Source organism: Trachinotus anak, unplaced genomic scaffold (assembly GCF_046630095.1).
Source record: "Trachinotus anak isolate AG129_WGS33_773 ecotype Australia unplaced genomic scaffold, CSIRO_AGI_Tana_v1 ptg000011l, whole genome shotgun sequence".
Taxonomy (NCBI): Eukaryota; Metazoa; Chordata; class Actinopteri; order Carangiformes; family Carangidae; genus Trachinotus; species Trachinotus anak.
In genome coordinates, this window is record NW_027273862.1 from 26,721,601 (window position 1) to 26,744,493 (window position 22,893).

General features: G+C 42.4%; 1 protein-coding gene across 2 annotated transcripts in view; it reads left to right on the forward strand.

Annotated features, from left to right (window-relative positions):
- lrp4 (low density lipoprotein receptor-related protein 4) overlaps positions 1 to 22,893 on the forward strand; it is a 120,516-nt gene that overhangs the window by 73,759 nt on the left and 23,864 nt on the right. For both annotated transcript variants that reach the window (XM_071489450.1, XM_071489451.1), the window contains exons 3-14: positions 3,798 to 3,914; positions 10,638 to 10,751; positions 10,844 to 10,960; positions 12,042 to 12,170; positions 16,228 to 16,347; positions 16,534 to 16,659; positions 17,772 to 17,897; positions 18,741 to 18,875; positions 19,615 to 19,740; positions 20,227 to 20,457; positions 21,406 to 21,562; positions 22,138 to 22,355. In XM_071489450.1, coding sequence (XP_071345551.1) covers positions 3,798 to 3,914; positions 10,638 to 10,751; positions 10,844 to 10,960; positions 12,042 to 12,170; positions 16,228 to 16,347; positions 16,534 to 16,659; positions 17,772 to 17,897; positions 18,741 to 18,875; positions 19,615 to 19,740; positions 20,227 to 20,457; positions 21,406 to 21,562; positions 22,138 to 22,355 — 1,716 coding nt within the window. The remainder of the gene's footprint in view (positions 1 to 3,797; positions 3,915 to 10,637; positions 10,752 to 10,843; positions 10,961 to 12,041; positions 12,171 to 16,227; positions 16,348 to 16,533; positions 16,660 to 17,771; positions 17,898 to 18,740; positions 18,876 to 19,614; positions 19,741 to 20,226; positions 20,458 to 21,405; positions 21,563 to 22,137; positions 22,356 to 22,893) is intronic.

A 22,893-nucleotide genomic window follows, 5' to 3' on the forward strand; every position in this document is an offset into this window, starting at 1 on the left:
TTCACACACTCGAGAAGAGGTGAGAGCCTCAGTGACAGTGGAGCAGGAAATGTGCGTCTACGGTCGGTAGCTTGTGAAATGTAACACGCGTTCTTACTTTTCTCTTGACTTGGGAAATATCTGCATCTTAAGTACTGTTTAAGCATATTCAGCACACAGACCCCACTTTTGTCTCTTGAAGGCGGGGATGCAGGGAATTGTTGGACTGAGGCAGGTGGAGGGAAAGCAAATCTGCTGAAAAGTGCAGTACATCATAAAGTGATTCCTGGAATGCAACAGACAACACACAGTAGACAAAGTTGAGGTTGGGATGGCTCGAGAGTGCATTATTTAATATGTGTGTGTGTGTGTGTGCGTGTGTGTGCGCCAGCCTCAGAGGAATGCAGTGGTAGTGAGAAAGCCGCGCTGAGCTGAGCAGAATCTGTGTGATAAGAGAGATCAAAGTACTCAGAGACCTCATCAACCTTCCCAGCATGCTCCCTGCTGATCCACCTGATACCAGGAGCAGGTCTCACCTGCTGTGTGCATGTGAGTGTGTGTGAGAGAGAGAGAGTGAGTGAAGTATATTTATTTGCTTGCATTTTGCATTGCTTTCGATTTGTGTGCCTGAACAGCTCTGCACTGTGGATGAACATGAGTTTGTTTAGCCTGCACAGCGACGGTTTGCTTATGTCTGCATGTGTGTGTTTGTCTGCGTGAGTGTATGCTCTCCACCTCTTCAGATAAGCTGAATTATTTATTGAAATGTCGAGGAGCAGCATTTTTTTTCTCCTCCCTTTCTGTCGAGGCCATAATTCTGCTGACGCCCAGTCAGAGATGCAGCAGACAGCTTCAGTCTGACAGAGAGCTTTCTGGGCGGTGTGCAGGTGTCAGGACTTTAATGACTCTCAGAATGTTTCACCAGTGGATCTGTGCACATTTTTTACTGACTGTTAAATTCAGAAACAGAAAACAGTTTTTCTGTTTTTGTTTTTTGTTTTTTCCCCTACAAATTTGATCTGGTCTGTTGGCTACCAGCTATTTTTTTTTTCATTTCCACCCTTCCAAACATGTTTAATGGAAAAACAATGAACTTCTGTTTGTTATCGTCTTGTTTCTTGCTTTAAAGGTCCCATATTGTATAAAGTGAGATTTCCATGTCTTTTTTCATTATAAAGCAGGTCTAGGTTTTATATCAAAAGTATGTGCTCAGTCCATAGAGAAATGAACACAGTCTGTATTCTGAAACTTAGGTCCTAAATCGAATTGTCTGGACTTCTGTAGTTTTGTGATGCCACAACAAAGCAGTCACTGCTTTCAGCCACGCCCCAAGCCCAGCTCACCTGGACCCACATTTCAACCTTGCAGGATTTTGTTTCTCTGAGTGTTGACCTGAAATCTGCTATAGTTTTATTTTATCACTCAGAAAACAGTCAGTGAATCAGAAGTGAGGCTTAGATCCTCTCTTCTGATTGGCTCACTGACTTGGAACTAGAGCTCCAGAAAGGCGATGTAAAACTATACAGAGATGTTTTTTTAGTTCTTAAAACAACAAATATATCTTCTTTTCGATATCAACACCTCAAATAAAACACCAGAAAAGTGTAAAATATGGGACCTTTAAAAAAAAAAAAGGCTCTGAAACCTTTGAATCAACTACATGGGAGTAGTTTTCAGTGCCATCTAAACTCTGTATTAAAATGTGACAAAAGCCTTGACAAAAACATAAAGGTGGTAGAATATCTGAAACACATTTCATGTCTCCACAAGTTGATTTTCACACCATCCAGGACTAAACTGAAGCCAGTGGGTGCCTGCAGGGAAGAAAGTGATGGTATGAGCTGTTTGCAGAAATGCATTGTTTATGCTAATTGAGCAAAACGACTGTGAGTTTATCAGAAGGTGAAGAGAATAAGGGGTCGAGATTGGGCACGTGAGAGAGTCCTGTTTGCTTATGTGTGTCCCTCTCTCTCTCTCTTTGTGTTTGTGTCTGAATAATGTAATATCCATGTAGGGGTATGTGGGTCAGTGGGGCTTAACTTCCCCTGGAGACCAGAGCCACACCCCAGCACACACACTTCCTTAATTCACTCTCCGAGCCCCGACTCGTCCGCCTGTCTGCCTCACTGGTTAACCCACCGCGTGACGTCATACATTTTTCATAAAGTCTGCGATGCTCAGTCAATATTTCATATGTGCTATTGACAGGCGGGGTGAGAGTCCACTGTAAGGAGTTACTACTCCCTCTCCTCTCTTATCCACCCCCCATCCCTCTCTGGCCTGTAATTAAATTAGCTCTGTCTGTGGATGACAAAGGGCCAGTCATTCAGGCTCTGCTTAGATAGTGAGTCGCTGCACTTAGAGCGGATATGAAGTTAAGGAGGAATGCGCTGAGCTGAGCTGGGTTCAGTGCTGCTCCCTGGGTCTCAGGGTGAGAAGATGGGAGAGAGGAGGACTTGTGGGTCCAGATCAGGCTCAGGCTGAGCTGGAACCAGACAGAGAATGAACCCTCCCGCATTTTAACTCTGACCTTTACTGCAGACAGCAGGGACACAGGAGCAATGACTGTGAAAGCAGTAAAAGCTTCATCACTGCTTTGGATTAACATCACATCAGACTGAGTTTACTCATGTTTCACTTACTTTATTATAGAGCTTTTTACTCTTGAATAATCTGCCTATCTTTTCAATATTTCATTTATGTATAGAGTTCAGATATAGTGAAAAATGCCCATCACAACTTCCCAGAGCCCAAGTCAATGTATTAAAATTGCTTGTTTTGTCCAAATAACAGTCCAACACTCAAACATGTTCAGTTTACGATCACAGACGACAGAGATGAGCAAATGTTCATATTTCAGAAGCTGAAACTACAGATGAATCATTTTCATATAATGGAAATAATCAATTAGACAACTAATCATCTTAGTTCTGTGTTATTTATTCATCTGCGACATAACACATTAATTGACATATTTGTGTAATAAATTAGTAACAACTAATGACCCAAATATGTCTTGAAAACAAGGACTGAAAAGTGTAAAGTATTAAAGTAGGTGTTGAGCATCAGATCGGACACATGATCTTTTTTTACTCTCCGGATTTTTGATTGGATTATTTTGCCAATTTTAGACTGTTTTTATTTTGGCACAGTTTTTGAGTGACTGCTTGAATTCAGACAGAATTTTGTATTTAGAGTTGTAGCTTCTTTTTGTGAAAATTCTGCATAAACAAATACACAGTTAATATGAAAATGTGCTTATGATGACAGTATTTTAAAGATACGACAGCTGTAACTTTATGAGACAAAACATTGAAAGGACAACAGAGTACAGGGTTCAAAACAGAGAGAACACAACACAACATGCCACATACACCTGACTTCAAACAGACTTGACAGATAATAAAGACACATTTTAACATTACAATCTTGTTTATTATCAATTTGTCTCATAACTAGATTTCTGGTCATTAACTCTCGCCTGAGCTAGTTAATTCTGCTGATGATACAGCATTGAAATAATCAAATGTCTTGAATCTTTGCAGAAGTGATAAAAGATTTCACATTAAATTTACTTGACCAAAAAAAAACAAACAAACAAAAGAAACAAACCACAATGTATCAGTGTTTAATATCAGAATTTTTGTATTGTATTTTGTGCATGTTGTTGATTTTATGTCACTTCATCATTTTAGGATACAGTTTCACTGAATATGTGTGGAGTGGATTGTTTCCTGTCTTCCGCTCTGCTTTGTGGTTTGTTGTTTGTTTGCACGCTCCTGCTGACACTCTTGTTGTCTGTCCTTGTGTGTTTGCAGTGCTCCCCACCTGTTCGCCGCTGGACTTCCACTGTGACAACGGCAAATGTATCCGTCGCTCCTGGGTGTGTGACGGAGACAACGACTGTGAGGATGACTCCGACGAACAGGACTGTCGTAAGTGCACTTACTCGCTCTCTCTCTTGTCACCGCGAACAATCGGTGGCAGTCGCATGGATTCGCACCGTCGCACACACAAGCACGCACACTCACACACAGACACACACTGGACCTGCTCTGTCAGGCTCAGGGGGACGAGTAATTAAAGTGGACAGATGTTTGAGGCAGCCATGTGCAATGAAGTGTTTGTTCTGAGTCTAAAGAAGTTGCCTGGCTGTCTCGCGCGCACACACACACGCACTTGCGAGAGGTCAGCACTCCCACCTTTCACCACACAAGGCATTATCTGACTTTTGGCCTCAGTTTATTTTGTTCCTGTTTTGATTTGTGGAAGTGTGTGAGTGTGTGAGTGTGTGAGTGTGTCAGTGTGTGTGTACGCATGTGTGCCTGTGTATGTGTGCTCATTTTGAAATACCCCTCAGTTGCCTGTCAGGCAGAATGTGCCCTGCAGTGAGGGAGCGTGTGGTTGTGTGTTTCTACGGTCATATTTATGTATTTGTGCATTGCTGCCTGGTGGGTAGGTGTGTGTGTGTGTGTCTGTGTGTGCTCCTGTGTTTCTGTCTTTGTGAGGACCATTTTAACATCGACATCTTGTTTTGGAAAGAGGGAGTCGGTTCCTCACATCATCAGAGAGCGGTTTGAGGAGTTAACGCTGCATTCATGCAGTGTTGGCAGATTCTGGACAACAGGAAAACCTCCCCTCATTCTGACTTGGGAGTGTTCATGCATTATTCCAAGGTCGTCAGGCCTTTGAACCTTGTGTGAAATACGCAGCTCTCTCATTCATTTGAATGGAGCCAATCTGTCGGTGAACTATGGGGAGGGGGGCCGACACAGGGGGGCCAGGGGCCAAACAAGAGAGGGACTTAAAGCAGAAATGATGAATCTGGCTCAGCTTCTGCTGCAACTGAACACAGCATCACCTGGTGAGGCTTTGCGTTAATAGCTACATACATGCAAGTGCACATTTCTGTCAGATGACTTTATAGAGTGAACACTGGGACAAACAATAAAATAATGGCTGCTGTGATAACTTTCCAGAGATGTAAAATCCTGTCACTCTTGCAGTGCAGTGTCCTGTTGTCTGATCAGCCTTTAAATGCATTCATTTGTTTCTGAAGCTGGACTTCCTTGTTTGTATTTCACTGTCTCACTGATGCCAAAACAACATGCCGCCGCCAACACAGACCCCTGCACTGTTTTGATGCAGGGCGCCACAGGGCTAGCAGCGCTCACCACCGCCGCTTCATAGAAATAGTCAGAAATAGCTACTTTGGAGCGGTTTGTTAACAAGTGAAACAAAGTGAAGGATGTTGTGGCCTAATATCTCCGACAGAATTACAACAAAGAGGCTGATGTGATTTTTTTGTAATGATCGTCTGGATCACAGGAGATGAACATGGCTTTAGTGTCATCAAGGGTTTTTACAAAAAGCCCTTTTAACAGACTTTTGATGCTGAGTTTGAAAAACCATTTATCACCCAGGAAGGGTATAAGGAAAATGTGCTATTACATTATGGGAAATGTAGGATTCTCTGAGTATCAGAAACTAAGAAGTACTGGAAGTTGACATCTAATGCAAGCTTCACTTTCAGGCTAGAATTAGATTCAGATTAAGCTTCAGGATTGGGGTTGTGAGTCGAGGGAGTCGTGTGTGTGTGTGTGTGTGTGTGTGTGTGTGTGTGTGTGTGTGTGTGTGTGTGTGTGTGTGTGTGGTGCTCCATTAGTCAGGGTGGAGTTGGTGGTCAGTGAACACATAGTCCACTTTTAGTCCCTGTGTTTAGCCATAATGACTCAGGAGGCTCCATGTGTGCGGTCTGATCTGTGTGGATGAACACTGCAGGCCAGTCAGTCCTCCACACTGTCACTGTCAGTTTGGTGATTCACTTTAATCACACTTAAAACTCTGCATTGGGACAGAATTAGTTACCGGGGGTGACGTGTTCCTGATGGAGACAACACTACCAGAGTCAGACAATGTCCTTTTAGGACAGGGAGGTATTCAGTTCAAATTCAGAGAGGTCCAGTTGGACAACATTTCTTCAACCAAAGGTTCAAAACATTTGCTTTTCCATCATGAGATCTCCACCATTAACATTTCAACAGTTAACCAACCACAACAGTATCAACTCATCTTAACAAGGGAACAGCTTTAACACCTCCTTCCTTCTTTCCCGCTTATATCCGACTTTCCCCACTTTCTTCTCTGACGTCACCTCTCACCATGTTTGTATAATAATAAATAACAATAATAACATTTTATTTACAAGCCCCTTTCAAGGACATCTTACAACACACAATAAAAGATAAAATAGCAAGTAAATTAGAATAAACATGATTGCATTGAATGTTAGGCATTGAGTAGGCAAGTTTGAAGAGGTGTGTTTTGAGGTGGGATTTGAAAGTACGAAGAGAGTCAATATTACAGATGTCTTGTGGAAGTGGGCTCCAGACTCGAGGGGCAACACGGCTGAAGGCTCTTAAGCCCCTGGTGGTCAGATGGGCAAGAGGTACAGTGAGATAACTTTTGCCCCTAATTCTGCCTCATGTAGTTCATATGTGCAGCAGTCACAGGCAGGTTAGCTCTTTCTCCTCTGAATGATTTTTCTTGTCTGTCTGTCAACCAGTGATTTCCCCTCCTCCTTTGTTGACCCACATACTCTATCAGCAGCCAGACACCGAATTACTTCCTGATGGGGAAGCTGGCTATGAATTTTTCATCTTCATGCCCAGTAAATTTCCCTCCTTCCCCTGTTCCCCAAACTACTTATTATTTCATGCTTCTTTCTGTCTCCTCATTCTTTCACCCTGGTCTGTCTTTCACCTCCCAATATATTTTGTTTCTCCCCACCATGCAGTGGTGTTATTTCATTATTTAGAGACGGGGAGACAATCCTCCACGCTCGGCTGGAACCCAAGTAGTTGTCAAGATTTCAGACAAACATGGAGACTGAGGTGTGTCTCAGTGTGGATGTGTGTGTCTGAACATGATTTTCTGAATTTTTGTTTTAAAGACATTTCATCAAGGAAAAAAAATATATAACATGATTTCACCACACACACACACACACACACACACACACATGCAGGCAGCCTGGTAATGACTCTCAGTGGCCTTTGCCCTTTGACGTTTGGCCGCTGTATGAATGATGAGTGTCTTGAGGGCTTGTTGACCCCTGACCTTCCTCTGTTTACCTCGCTGGTGGGAGGGGAGAGAGAGCATGGGAGAAGCAGAGAGGGACAGAATCAATTATTTTCTTACAAATTGAATAAATTAGTGTATTTGTCGATGGTGCAGGTAAAATTAAATTCTCATTTGGACCTGCTGTTGGGTTTTTATGGTTTTAATCCTCTTCTTCTTTTTGCAGGGGGGGGGGCGTTCTGGTGTGGGTGAGGTCAGCTGAGGTTTAGCAACCAAAAGAGTTTGACCGATCAATCAGCCGGGCTGAACAATTGAACAATATTTACTTATCACAAACCACATTGCATCAGTATTGACATAATCTTGGCGGATTAGTAACAAGAAATTGCAATATAAATGTGCTAGAGATATCTTTGAGGTAATTTATAATAATGATATATAATATAATAATTTGTGTGTGTGTGTGTGTGTGTGTGTGTGTGTGCGTGTGTGCGTGTGTGCGGTGTGTGCGGTGTGTGTGTATATCTCAGCTGATTTTTCCAACGTTGATATTGGGAGCCAGCTCAAAGTCCAGTTTACATATGTACAGACAATTGTTCCCCGCACCTTTTCCTTCCCGATACTGATTCTAATACCTGAATTTGTGCGTCACCTGATACAAAGTACTGATCTGATACCATTGCATTAAAAAAGAAATGTAACAGCTGTATACTACTAACCCTGTGTGGTGATATGGCTGCTGTCATGTTGTATGGCACGGCTGAGGGTAAACATGAACAGATACATGAATGCCATAGGTTCTTGAAATAAATAACACTCCCTTTACTAGTTGTCCTAACACTTGTTCCACCCCGCCAAAATAAAGCCTTGCATATTGAATACTTTACCTTTTTAATAGTGGGAGTTAACAGTGTATCATGTTGCCAAATTGCTGAAATTTATAATGTTACACTGTTTTCCATAAATTAATTCTTTGCCGCTCTGTAACCGCTCTGTAACCATATAACACAACTTCCTGTGTAAACAGCTGTTTTAGAGCAGCAAAGAAGAATTGATTCCCGTGAATACTGCAGTTTCATCCAGGCCTGAAATTTTAAAGTTTATTGCCAGTGCATTGGTATCACAACAACTCTACTCTCTTACCCAGAGTGGTGTGTAGCCATGTAAATAATTTCACAGGGCTGGATTTGCCAAGGTCATGAAGTATCCATCATTGATGATTCTGCCTCTGCTCCAGCAGCAGTGAAAGTGAATGAAATTCTGTTTATGTTTCTGAAAGTCCTGAAAAATTAAATCTAAAATTCCAACAGCAGAATCTCTCTACTGATGATTGACACACCTCACTATAAACAGTTTGCACACAGGCACAGACTCTTTGCTACAAAGCACAGAAGCTCTGGGAAAACTGTGCACAGCAAAGTTTTTGGATTAGCTTAACTAACTGCAATATCAATCTTGGAAAGGCGCATCGCTGCTGACTTCATCAAATGTAATTTTTCCAACAAGATTCCACTGCATCTCCCAGTTTTTTCTTGAGCGTACAGAAATATTTAATATCCGGAGGTGTTCAAAACAAGCACACACACACACACACATAAAACACACAGGCCCTGGAGCCTCATGTCATGTCACTCATCTCAGCAGTGCAGTGTGTCAGTGGTAGCCTTGACTCGTGCTGTCATGCTGCAACACAGCTGAAAAAAGATGGAAAATCTCTGAAATAAATAAAAACTTCATCTTCTGTTTTTTCTTGTCACTCTATTCTGTGGGCATCCTCCTGTTTCCGTCTTTTACCTCTCCCTCTGTGTTTGTCTCAGCTGTCCAACACTCACACATGGCAGTGATAAATTATAGATTACCTCCTGCCAGGGGCCATCCATCATTGGTTCTCCTTGACGAAGCTGTTTATATGGCCCCCGGGCGAGTAAGGAGAGGCGCTGCCATCGATTGCAGTGGTAACAGTAGAAGGCAGGGTTTTGAAAATGCATTCAACCTTTTATCAATGCAGGTGTGATTAAAAGGAGCGAGGTGGAGGAGTTTTTTGGATCATTGAAAGGGTCTGAAGCTGAAACACTGTCAATGTCAGAGTGCTGAAAGTTCACTGGAGAGAGTGACGCATGTCTTCTGTCTCTTGTCTCAAGGTTAACTGTCTGGTGAAACAACATTTTGTAACCTACAGCAGCCAGTAGATTTAACTGAGACATACAACAAGCTGCTGGATCTCAGGTCTGATGGATTAAACCAGACCAAAATTCAAACCAGGTTTAAAATTTAGAGGAATTGGGGATTTGTTGAGAAATATCTTTTTTTTAATTCGGTTTGGACTGTCTCTGTTGCATGTTACATGAAAATGCACAGTTACTATAAAGTGTTCAAATATGGTGCATTGAAACCTGCAAAGAACAGAGTTTTCCTTCTTGGCATGGGTCTCACAGCGGGTTTTAATGTCCACAGTCATAGTTGTAGTCATAACAAATAACTAGCAAATAACAAATAAAATGGAGGCTGCTGCACACACATTGTGCTAAAACACATGCACATATGCAGACACCTCCATATAGTCAGTGTACAAGCAGTGGTTTAAATTGACCTACAAGGGGACGGAGCCATAGTGTGAGAATATACATGTTATATTTTAACAGCCTGAACAATGATGACTGCAGCCTGCTAATGTTGTGAGCTCTCAGATGAAGCTATGTTAGCCCAAACAAGCTAACGTTAGCATTTGTGAACATTGTGTGTGGAGCATTGTTAGAACAGAACAGATGTCAGCTCCCACAGTTGAGCTGTATCCTCATGCTGGCTTCTGGTCGTCTAGAACTCGCCCCAGATGATCTGCATCAGATACAAAATATCTCCACGCACCAGTCATGGTGCGGTTGACCTGTAGCTGCACCTGTACTCTCTGCTGTCATTCCATGCGTTGTTATTGTCTACTGTCCCTGTCTTCTTTCTTTATTACACTGCTCTCGTCAGTCCTGGAAGAATCACCTCTGCATCTCTAATATGCTCTGGACAATCAGTCCTGTTTGGGTTAAATTAGAACTGAGCATACAGATGGATAGTGGAGATGAGGATTATACTGAGATATCTGCACCAGATATCACCAGCCACTTGTGAAACTATTTTGGTTTCATAGGTTTTCGTAAGATATTTGTTATTCGTCCTGGAGAAGTGCTGAATGAATATAATCATTGCTGTAGCAAATGTTTTCCCTGATCAGTCGATGACTGTGAAGAAAGCCGCACACACTGTACACACTCAGCCTGCCTCCTCACTGTGTTGCAGTAGTTGTCAATCAGATGTTTTTGTGCAGAGATTGAACCACAGGAGTCTTTGAGCTCTAGACTTGCAGCCTCTGGAGAGTTCAGCTTGTTTATGGAGAGAAAAATCTTGTTTCTTTTCCTCAGCCCTTTGCTCTGAGCCTGACATAAAAGGCCACAGTTTCCCTGATGTCAGTGCCGTTTCAGATATACTTTAATGTCTGCCTGTTATCACATTCCTGCACAGTATCTGCTCTTTGCTTTTGTAGGATCCTCATTATTTGTCTTCTGAAACCTTTCTTTTTCTCTCTGCAGCCCCCAGGGAGTGCGAGGAGGATGAGTTTCACTGCCAGAATGGCTACTGTATTCGCAGCCTCTGGCACTGCGATGGCGATAACGACTGTGGGGACAACAGTGATGAACAGTGTGGTGGGTACAAATTAAGATACACAGGGACACCAGCACATCATTCATTCATTCGCACTGTCTTATAAATATGAGTTGTGTGTTTTTCATGTCAGACATGCGTAAATGTTCGGACAAAGAGTTCCGTTGCACTGATGGCAGCTGTATCGCCGAGCACTGGTACTGCGATGGGGACACAGACTGCAAGGATGGATCAGATGAGGAAAACTGCAGTAAGTTATTCTGAGTGTGTGTAAGAACATTACGAGACAGACTGAGTGCTTCTCATGTTAAAGCATGAAGCATAATAACCATGAGAAAGAGAAACCTGCTTTTCTGAATCAAGGTTAGAGGTTACTGTTGATTTTTCTTGATTATTATTATTTTCATTTTCTTTTACTGGTTTTTATAACACTAGGGAGTCAAGTGCTCCATAGAGACTTCAAACAGGGAACTTATCTCTGGCAGCAAACTGGCAGGATGAAAAGACAAGCCATTAATCATAGCAGGGGTTTGTCCTCACATCTAAAGTAATTAAAGTCAAAGTTAGACCTAAATTCAAAAGCTGAAATAAATTATTCCAAACAAGAAAGTTTCAGTATCTGAACACAAACCACCTGCTCCCCCACAACTCTAGGCCAAAGTCAGTCCAGACTGACTCAAAAACTCTTCAGGCTGCATCTTCAGGATTAAATACAAAGTATCACAGGGATCACATATTTTGGTGGGCCAACCTGGATGTTAGCATGACCCTGGTTCCCTCGACAAAAAAACAATGGTATTTTTACATTAGCTTTTGGATTCCTGCAGAAAATAAGCTCTTGGACAAAGAAAAGTTAATGATACTTATACATTTTGTTCGACAAAAGCTTTTCCTCTTAGAAAGTTAGCAATAGTTTGCAAAAGCACAAGTATAAACACAATAAGGCTATAGAGGTGAACTGATAAGTAGATTGGTTTTCGTGTTCAGAGGATGATGTTTAACTTCAGCGACAGCCTCTGTAGTCTCATTTAGCCGCTTGTAGAGAACGTGAAGTGCTAAAATACTGACTAATTTCCTGTGTTTAGGACTCCAGCGGTACTTTATTATGGCCAAAAGAAGTGAAGACTTGGTTTAAACTAAGATCTTATAAAAAACAGTTTACTACAGAGCATGTGAACATGTGCACAGTCTTAATAGAGAGTTGCGGCTTCTCCGTCTTTTCGTGTATAGTTTCTGACAGTCAGCACACAACAGTTGAAGCTTCAAAGAGCCTCAGACAGCCAACTGCTGCAGCATCAGCATCTGTTTAACACATCTGTGTCTCTGTGCAGCCTCAGATGTGATGACAGCCACCTGCAGTGTGGAGGAGTTCCAGTGTGCATACGGGCGCTGCATCCTGGACATCTACCACTGCGATGGAGACGATGACTGCGGAGACTGGTCAGATGAGTCGGACTGTTGTAAGTTTTCCATCAACTTAATGAAGACCCGATACCGACTTCAGGTGTTTCATAACCCTGAACCTTAAAGGGAACAGGGTCTTTCAGACCAGTCACCTGTCCAGCACTGTGCTGTTAAACCAGAAACACAGTGGTTACACTGCACTTTGAGATGAAAGTCCCCTACATAAGTTTTAAAAAGATCAATCAATCGATCGACGTGAAGGCAGCAACACTGACAGGAGCACCCTCCCAGGGACGAGATCGAACAGACCAGTTTTACCAGTCTGCAGGGCAGCTAACAGCTCGCCCTTTCTGCCATGCATCGGCGTCTTTGTGTGTTCTCTGTAACTACACGTGATGACTTTGCTCCCCGAGTTATGTGTGTCCTCTTGGAGCAGAAAGGTAAACTCGGCTGGGAGTCTAAAATAAGTCAATCACCTTTTATTAGCAGGTTTAGCAACGTTTAAAAAACCTTCATATACCTGCTAATTTTGGTGTAAAAAGTGTATTAGTCAAGCTAAATGAAAGCTCTGTCATTAGACCAACTATGGTCAGACGTGAAGGTTTTGCAAAACAATATCACTTCATAAAAACATCCTCATTTTCAAGATCTGCAAAGCAATAACAAACTGTTCCAGTGGACTTGCTGATCCAGCCTATCCTGCTGGTATAAAGCTCACAGTCAGCTGCTGTCATCTGCGTATGCACACACACAGACGTGCACACGGCTCTTTAGGCTCCGTGGCAGCGCTCCAGGCTCTCAATAAACAACATCTTGTGCAAGAGAGGAAGGTGAAGCTCCTCTTCGAGACCAGTCCTGCGTTACGCCGTTAGATTCAAGTTTTCTCTCTACGTCCTTTCTTCCTCTCCGCATCTCTCTCTCCCTGCATGCATCCAAATGGCAATGCTGCACGTGTCCCAAAATAGCAACACATCTTCACATCCTGCAGATTTCTGCAGCTGAACTGCACAAGTTCAACTGGAGTTTAAAAATACATAATAGGCTTATCTGTGCAGGAAGTCTAAATTTAGGCATTAATCTGAATTGTTGGTGGTTGCACCAACTGAATCAGCACCAACAAGCCAATAACAATTGTTCTCATCATCGAGTGACCTGTTGATTGTTGTTTTTTGTGCGGCCAGTAGCCCAGAAAAACAGAGATTATCAGTTTTCAGTGATGTAAAACAGAAAGGAGAGGCAAATCTTTACATTTAAGAAGATCTTCAATGACACCCACACAGTCTTGAAGAAGCAGAGGAGTTAAGAAATACTAAAGATTTTGGTGCTTTAAGAGACGTTTCCAGCATCCTAGCTCCGACAACTTCACTTCATCTTAACGCTTGGTGTCGGTTTCACACATTAACGCTCGATGGCAGGTTTAGCTCAGAACATCTGCTGTTTGTGGACGGCCGCTTACCAGCATCTGTCAGAGCTGGAGAACGCTCAGTCTGTTACATATATTCAGTCACTGTATCCCACACTCTCTCTCTCACACACACACACTGCACACACACAGAGTAAGGCCATGGTTCTGATTGACACAGACTCATGATGTTTCGCTCTTGTCACTCCAGAGACGCTGCCTCGTGTCTCTCATCTCTGACTTCTAACATGTTCGTTTCATTCGCTCATTGTCTGTAACAGCCCACCTCATCTCTCCCTCTCTCACACGCACACACTCCAAAACACTCATACACAGTGGTTTCTCCCTTTGATGCCTTTATCTGCAGTGCGATAAGCACAGCTCCAAGGTTTTGTAACATCGTTTGATCGTCTGTAAGGTCACGTTAGTCGACTGAGCTGCTCTCTCTGTTTCTCTCTCGTCTCCTCCCACATCCAGGTTTTTAATTGCTGCCTCGCTTCTGAAGTGTTTAGCTTTTTCTTTTTTTTTTTTTTTTTGAAAGTTGAGCTGGCATGAAAGGGGGAAAAAAGACAGTAGACAGACCTTAAAAATACATTAAATAACTGTGCAGGGAAAACACTGCATCGTATATCAGATCCAGACTAACAAGGTATTACTGGACACACACACACTACATTGTTTGTTTGGGTCTTTAAAAGTGTGAAAAGGATTTTGAATTTAAATGATGGAAACCGTTCTCACTTCTTCACTGAGCAGCAGTAGATCAATCTACGTCCTGTCTCATGTTCAGAAATCTTTATTCCTCTTACCTCCTCATTCCCTGCTCTCTTTTACTTACTTAAACTGCCCATTACTATGTTTTTTATTTTATTTCATTTATTTTTAACCAGCATTTGTCCAGAATGAGAGTTTTCACTTTTTTTATGTGTTTAAGTTTTGAAAAATTGTATTTCACAAAGCGTAAAAAAAAAAAAAAGTTTGAGGACGTCTTGGCTTTCTGAAACATACAGATAGTTTGTGGACACACTCACTCACACACAAACAACACACACACACACACACACACACACAGAGGAGGCATTCCTCAGAGGCATAAGACAGCCCATCCTCAGACAGCATTCCTTGGCATCGGCTCTCCAGACACATGAAGGGCGCTTTGTTAGAGAAGAAGTCTGTCTCTCTCTCTCTCTCTCTCTCTCTCTCTCTCTCTCTCTCTCGCTCTCTCGCTCCTCCCTCCTTCCTCTGTTATGCGAACGCACACATAAACACACACATTCAAAAACGCTCACACTCGCATGCCTTGTTGCAAACACTGATACTGCTTTCGGGTGCATGGCCGAGAAAGATGAAAGGGCATAGTTGGTAGGTTTGTGTGTGTGTGTGTGAGCGAGAGAGGGGGAGAGAGAGAGATAGGGAGAGAAATAGAGAGAGCAACAAAGAGAGAGATAAAGGGTGGATGAATCATTTGAGTGTGTGTGTGGGCGTCAGTGTGTTCATCGGCATCCCACGCTGATTCTTGTGGCCTGTAAGTCTCTCTCTCTCTCTCTCTCTCTCTCTCTCTCTCTCTCTCTCTCTCTCTCTCTCTCTCTCTCTCTCTCTCTCTCTCTCTCTCTCTCTCTCTCTCTCTCTCTCTCTCTCTCTCTCTCTCTCTCTCTCTCTCTCTCTCTCTCTGTGGGTGAGCCACCTGCTGTTTTGATCATCTCTCTCTTCTCTCGCCCAGCTGATAAGTCTGTATGGGGATGCTTGAAGCTCTACAACATCTTTTTTTTTTTTTTCTTGCCTTTCTTCCCCCCTGCATTCCCCTGCTTGTCATTTCGTTCCTCCCTTATCTCACGCCCACTGTAGCTTCGATGGGAGCCGGCTCGTGCTGTCAGGAGGAAACACGTCAAAGAAGTACACACATACACACACATACACACTCACGTGCGTTCACAGACACTCGGGCTTTAAGATGCTTATGTTTGATTCAGCTTTAATCTTCTTGTCCACCTCCGTCTTCATCTGCCGCCAGTTTGAGCTTCGCTTTGATCTGATCACATGTAGAGATGTGGTGGGAGATTTAAAGGTGGGGCAGCTATGATCTCTCGTCAGAGGGGATCACGAGGCAGTCAAAATAAACACAACCAATGATGGGATATATTTTTTTGTATGAACAGCAATCACACAGGACAGAAAACTAAGAATTTCTTTGTGTAGCTTTGTATCAGAAGCTTTGTATTTGGTCTTTATTTTTCTGATTAATCAAGAAATCGTTTGGCCTATAAAATGTTTGAAAACAGTTTCTTAAATTCCTTGTTTTGTACGGCCAACAGTCCAAACTTTGTGTACGATGTTCAATTTACAGTAATAATAAACAGAGAAAAGCAGCAAATCCTTATGTGAACATTTGAGAAGCTGGGACCAGATATATGACTGAAATGATGAATCCATTATCATAATTGATAGAGATTAATTGATTCACCCCAGTGATTCTCAGAGGAGACTGAAAACCTGAAATCACTCAGAATTTCACAGTGAAAAATCCTAAAAGTATGACATGATAGTAAACACGAGAGAAAATAAATATTGTACCACATCACAAATTAACACGAGAGCCTGATATTTATTTTTTTTACCTGTTTGGTGAGCCCAGGTCTGAACCTCAGGTTGAAAAGTTTGCCATGTTTCTAATTTCATTTTGTGTGTGTGTGTGTGTGTGTGTGTGTGTGTAGCCTCCCACCAGCCCTGCAGATCAGTGGAATTCATGTGCAGCAGCGGGATGTGCATCAACGCCGGCTGGAGGTGTGACGGCGAGTACGACTGTGACGACCAATCAGACGAGAAGAACTGCAGTGAGTAGCTGCTGAACAAATCTCAGTATCGTGCTGTGCAATGGGCTGTGTATCTACAAATATGTGCATTTTTTATTCTCTCTTTACATAAATGTTCATGAGTTTTACTCAGAATATCTCAAATCAGCTGTTGTAATAATGACATAATAATATTTGTGTTTCTGTGTGTGTGTGTGTCCCTTGCAGCCACGTCCATGTGCACGGCCGACCAGTTCCGCTGTGGAACCGGACGCTGCGTCCGGTTGTCATGGAGATGCGATGGCGAGGATGACTGCTCGGACCGCAGCGATGAAGAGGGCTGCGAGAAGACTGGTAAGACTGTGTTTGTTATCTTGTTTTCAGGAGCTAAATATAACACGAGCTTCAGTCGTAGTTATGACAACAGCTGAGAACAGCAACAGCCCTCCTCTGCTGACAAACAAACCAACTTTTTTTTTTTTTTTTGTTGGCTGAGACAGTTGCTTTTAAAATATAGACCAAGGACAAACAACTGAAACTATACTGACTTGTATGTTGGGATAAAAAAGAACAATGAACAGGCAGCAGAGAAAAGATGACGATGGAAAGTTTTTACTTCTGTTTTGAATAATATAGACATGTATCATTTTTTTATTGATTGATTTTATTTTATTTTATTTGGTTAAAGACAAAGAGAATGATAACCTATTAATACATAAAATAGCAAGACATAACAAGACATAACATAAGCTAATACAGCATAACATAATGTAACATGATGGCATACATTACTACAGAGAACACCTGACAGCTTTTTGTTATTGCTATAGATATAGTGTTATATATAATTTGATTTGTTGAGAGGGAGGGAACTTTTTTTTTTTTAATGTATACACCTGTGTCATGAGTCATAGTGGCAAATGGATATCACACCATTTTGCATAAACCTCTTGCACCCAGATTTTCCTTAACTCTCCCCTTATAAAAGTTCAATTTCTATTCTTTCTGTTTATGTTTCTGCAGCTGCAGGCCTTCATTAATATGTAATGAAATATTCAGCCCCATGATGTCATTTTTATGGCTGCACAGTTGCCATCAAATCAAAATATATTTTGCATCATTGCACTGGAGTCTCTGGATACACTGCAGTCTCTGTGAGACTTTCACACAAGCTGATAACCAACGTTCACATATACTGTTGGACTCACTGGTGAATCCAGCAGAGGTTAATGGAAAATCCCAAATAAAACACTTTAATTCTCTGAATACACATTGGCAATGTGCTTAAAGCTACAACTGTTTTCTGTAATGTGGCAGAGTGGAAGATATAGAGTTTCTGTTGTACCACAATCCTGCTCATTTTAATTATATCATTGCCCACAGGCGTCCAGTACAACCACAGATGTTTAGGAATAAATACTTAACTATCAATACTGTGAAAAATTCATCATCACATCTTCCCACAGAAAGTCCTCCATGTGCGCCTGATCAGTTCCAGTGTGGGAACGGCCGCTGCATCGGTCAGAGGAAGGTGTGTAATGAGGCTAACGACTGCGGAGACGGCACCGACGAACTCCCACACCACGACTGCCGTGAGTTAATATCAGCATCTGAACATTAAATCTGAAAGTTCAGCCTTTTTTTTTTTCCTTTAAAGCTCAGACAGAATATGAAGTAGCACTGACTTTGAAGTGTGTCTGTGACTGCCATAACAATGTTGAAGTAATGAAGACTGCTATGATCATTAAACCTAATGAATGTTAATTGAGATTCATTAACAATTGTGTCTGTCTGTTCAAATTTGACATCTTGACGTTAGTAAAAGGAACAAAGCCTCTTATGGGAGGTTTTATTTAATGAAATGTTTTTCACACTGTCAGTTGTAATAAGTTACCACTGTATTATTACACACATTTTACAATTAACGCTTGTGTTTGACAGTGTCATTACAGTGTTATTAATCAAAGTGTTTATCCCCATGGGGCCAATTAATGTGTTCACATTTATATTGTAATCTGTGTGTTAGATTAAGAGTTGTGTAATTATCTTGTGTGTAATTTGGACATTTCAGCGTGAGGGTGTTTCGAAAGGAAAACTCATCTGTGGATAGACTTCATTAATGCTTTGAATAAATTTTATTACACATTGGCCATTTTTAATATATAATGTGTGGACAAGGCTTGTAAGGAAAAGTCAGGGAGTCACCAGGGGCATGAAAATTTAGAGGAAATGCAAACTTAGTTGACCCACATAGGTGTTGGTCAAGGTGAGGTTTCGGGCTTATATTTCTATCCAGGACCAGGCTGACCAACATCACCATCCTCAGGCCTCGCTGCCTGGGGGCCAGAAATATTTCAGGGCTCAACACCAGATACTTTTTACAGTTTGGGTTGTCTATACTGAATCAGCATGCTGCGTTTATGTTCCCTGTGCAGGTCCGCGCTCCAACAAGGACAACTGTAACCAGAATAACGGAGGCTGCTCCCAGAAGTGTCAGATGGTCAGAGGACTGGTCCAGTGCACCTGTCACACTGGATACCGACTGATGGACGACGGCAAAGCCTGCCAGGGTGTGTGTGTGTGTGTGTGTGTGTGTGTGTGTGTGTGTGTGTGTGTGTGTGTGTGTGTGTGTGTGTGTGTGTGTGCATTACAATCTGACATCAGAGTTTGCATTGAAAGTGAGAGAGCAGACTGAGGGTGTTAATATTCATGACCTCTGCAGAGTTGCTTAGCAACCTACCCAAAAAGTTTGATTACGAAACCTAACTCACTAACTCCTGTTCAAGAACCAGGAAGACAAAAATGTAAAACTAAACAGGTAACACTGACAGGTAGCAAAATGAAGCAAAGGAACAAGTTAAATTGATGAAGTTAGGAAAAAAATAAAAATCTTTAACTTCCTAAATATGGCCGACTCACACAGTTCCTGTTAGTTAGTCAGTTTGTCTTTATGCCAACAGGATATTTCCCAAATGTGTGAACACATTTCCATGGAACTTTGGGGAAAGTTCAGCTTTGGGTTAAATTATTGATTAGAAATTGGTGTGGATGTGTGAATGAGTGTGGATGAGTGAATTCATCACAATCAAATCTTTATTTCCAGATTCTTGCAAGGTCAAGAAATTAATTCAAACCTTAAGGGGTGTAACATGAAGTAGGATGTGGATATGTTTCTAAAGTGTGAGCGTTTTTTTTCACTTTTCAACCACCTTCACTCTGCCTTGAATTCACTGATAACCCTGCAGGAGTTTGATGCCACCATCTCTCTGTCCCTCCCCTCTTGTCCTTTGCCTCTGTGGTCCATTCCAGATGTGGACGAGTGTGCTGAAGAAGGCTACTGCAGCCAGGGCTGTACCAACACGGAGGGGGGGTTCCAGTGCTGGTGCGTTCAGGGCTACGAGCTCCGACCTGACAAGCGCAGCTGCAAAGCTCTGGGTAAAAACCACCGTACTATGTTTCAACCTTGACATGTGACCGCAGAGAGTCACTGGGGTTTGACCTCCAATAAAAACACGCTTGCATAGTGTTTATACTTGCCTCAACAGTAACTGTATCCATTCCTCTGCTCCGGGGTATTGGACTCAGAATGAGGTCGGCTCATTCGCAGGGTCTGGACTAGATTTAGATATGCAGTGGAGGTAGAGCGCAGGCCTGGTACAGCAGCCCATAAATCTGCTGCAGACCAGAGTTAAACCCAGGTCAGGACTGTCTGTCAGTTGCCAGCAGCCAGACCTTCACCTCTATTGAGATTAATGCTCACTGTTATTAAAAGTGACCAGCCGTCCCAACTCAAACTTTTTCGTCTCTTTCCTTTTTTTTTTTACTTTCAAACTTTCACCTCATGTTTGGCTTCTCGCTATTGTCCTTTCAACTCTAATTCACATCACATCCATCCCTGTCTGTCTTTCCGTTCTCCTTCAGGTCCAGAGCCAGTCCTGCTGTTCGCCAATCGAATCGACATCCGTCAGGTTTTGCCACATCGCTCCGAGTACACCCTGCTGTTAAACAACCTGGAGAACGCCATCGCCCTGGACTTCCACCACAACCGCGAGCTGGTTTTCTGGTCGGACGTGACACTGGACCGCATCATGAAGGCCAACCTCAATGGCTCCAACGTGGAGGAGGTCGTCTCCACCGGTTTGGAGAGCCCAGGTGGGTGCGGCAGCTGATAGGATGCAGGTTCAGAAGTAGGACAACAGGCTCATTTATCATCTCCCCTGTTTATTCAGCTCTGCTGCATTCTGTCCAATTATTCTCTGCCCTGCCTCACTTCATCCATCACTTTGTTCATATAGAAGTTAAGCAGTTTGTCATCTATAGTGTTCGAATTATAGTGTTTCTCTCTTATTTTAAGTCTACTTTTTTTATACTTTATATCTTTTGTATCTCTCCTTGGTTCATTCTCTCAGCCACAACAGACTCGTTTTTCTTCACTATATTTATCTCTGAGTCCCTGTTACTCAGATTTTCTTGTTTACAATTTATCTCTGTTTTATTCTTTTTACTTCTCGTCTTTCTTTTTCACTCTCCCTCGTCTTTCTCCAATCAAGACAAAGAGAGAAACTACTCATTATATACAGGAGTAGTTCAAAATCGTGGAAAGGACATTTATTTTTTCATAAAAGTGACAAGGAGAGAATTGATATTAATCTCATCAGTGTTAAGAATGGAGCTGGAGGTCTAAAATATGAATTCCAACAAGTAAACAAACAATAATCAACTTTAAAGATCCCATATTTGATAAAGTGTCCATGTTCTTGATTATAAAGCAGGTCTAGGTTCTATATTAATACTCTGAAAGTATCAAAGCCTCAGTCCACAGAGAAATGAACACAGCCTGTATTCAGAAGCTGAGCCTTAAAATGAGCCATCAGGACTTCTGTAAATTTGTGATGTCACAACAAAGTAGTAACCACCCTCAGCCACGCCCCAAGCCCCTCCCACCTGGACCCACCATACAACCTTGCAGGATTTGGTTTCTCTGTTTCCCTGAAAACTGCTGTATTTTTATTTGAACTAATTAAACCACGACACTAACACAGTTTACTATAAAATGGGTTCGTTTTCAGACAAACTTATAATGTTTTTTCTCTCCTCCAGGTGGACTGGCCATAGACTGGATCCATGACAAGTTGTACTGGACAGACTCGGGGACGTCCCGTATCGAGGTGGCCAACCTGGATGGAACACACCGCAAAGTGCTGCTGTGGCAAAACATGGAGAAGCCCCGAGCCATCGCGCTGCACCCTATAGAGGGGTATGAGTCTTTACACACACACACACACAGAATCTATATAATTCAGTGCAGATGGTTTCAAATGTACATGTATATACATATCCCCTCTGGACATGTCCCAGTTGTAGTGTAGCAGCAGAGCAGGGATTAAAGTTTGGCAGCACAGCAGTGCCCACAGGCGAGCATCTGTGTGGAACAAGTATTTCATGGAAAGGCTGCAGCAAAGTGTGTTTTCCTCCCCTGTGTCATATGCTTCAATGACAGGAGAGAGTTTTGGATGAAGCTCCAGAGAAATTTAAAGCTAGAAAGCTCATTCAGCTTATTAGGCTGCTCATTTGCATGGGATAATTAAGATGTATCAAAAAAGGTAGCTCTTCTCTCAGAGGCCAGTCAGAACAGTTGAGTGATGATGAGGAAGACATGAAAGTCGAGGACGGAGGAGACTTTGTTATATCAGACATCTGCTGTGTCTTGAATCCTGACAACAGTTTGTTTACCTCCTGTCTTAAGTGGACCCACAAGGATCAACTCATTCTGCTCAAACAGACTGATATAAACAAGTGAAGTAACCATGACTGTCCCATTTTCCTCCTCAGGAAGATTTACTGGACAGATTGGGGCAACACCCCTCGCATCGAGTACGCCAACATGGACGGCTCCAACCGGCGGGTCATCGCAGACACACACCTGTTCTGGCCCAACGGCCTCACCATCGACTACGCCGGTCGCCGCATGTACTGGGTGGACGCCAAGCACCATGTCATTGAGAGGGCTGACCTGGATGGACGCAACCGCAAGGCTGTCATCAGCCAAGGTAAACTCCCTCCTGTTACCTGTCTTTTCTGAATTGGGCTGGCCCTTGAGAACCAGTTCAGTATCTGAGTTTGTAGCAGATGCTTTTGGGATATTGTTAAGAGACGTGCTTTTAAGGTTTGGCAGACACCTGACTGAACTGTAGTGCTGAGCAGGGGATTTTTTATGTGCTAATTGTTAATGACTAAAATATTTAAAGAAGATCTTTGACAGTTATTTGCTCACATTTCACATTTAACATACAGTAAGACCTAAAAAGGCCTGTGTTTAAAATAATGGTAAGACGACCTTGTGAACTTGAAATGAGGCTTTGTCAGCCCTTCATCCAAGAGAAACAGAGGGGGTGTGGTGTGCAGCGGTCTGGCTGGAGCTCAGATTCTCATTAATTACCACACATACATAAAGAAACACGCACAAACACCGGGGGTTGGATTTAGGATGCAGCACTCTAAGGCTACTTCATTTCACCATGTGGAGTTAATCAATGCCACATTTGCGTTAAAGAGCATATGCATCTTGCCTACCACTGAAGAACACAC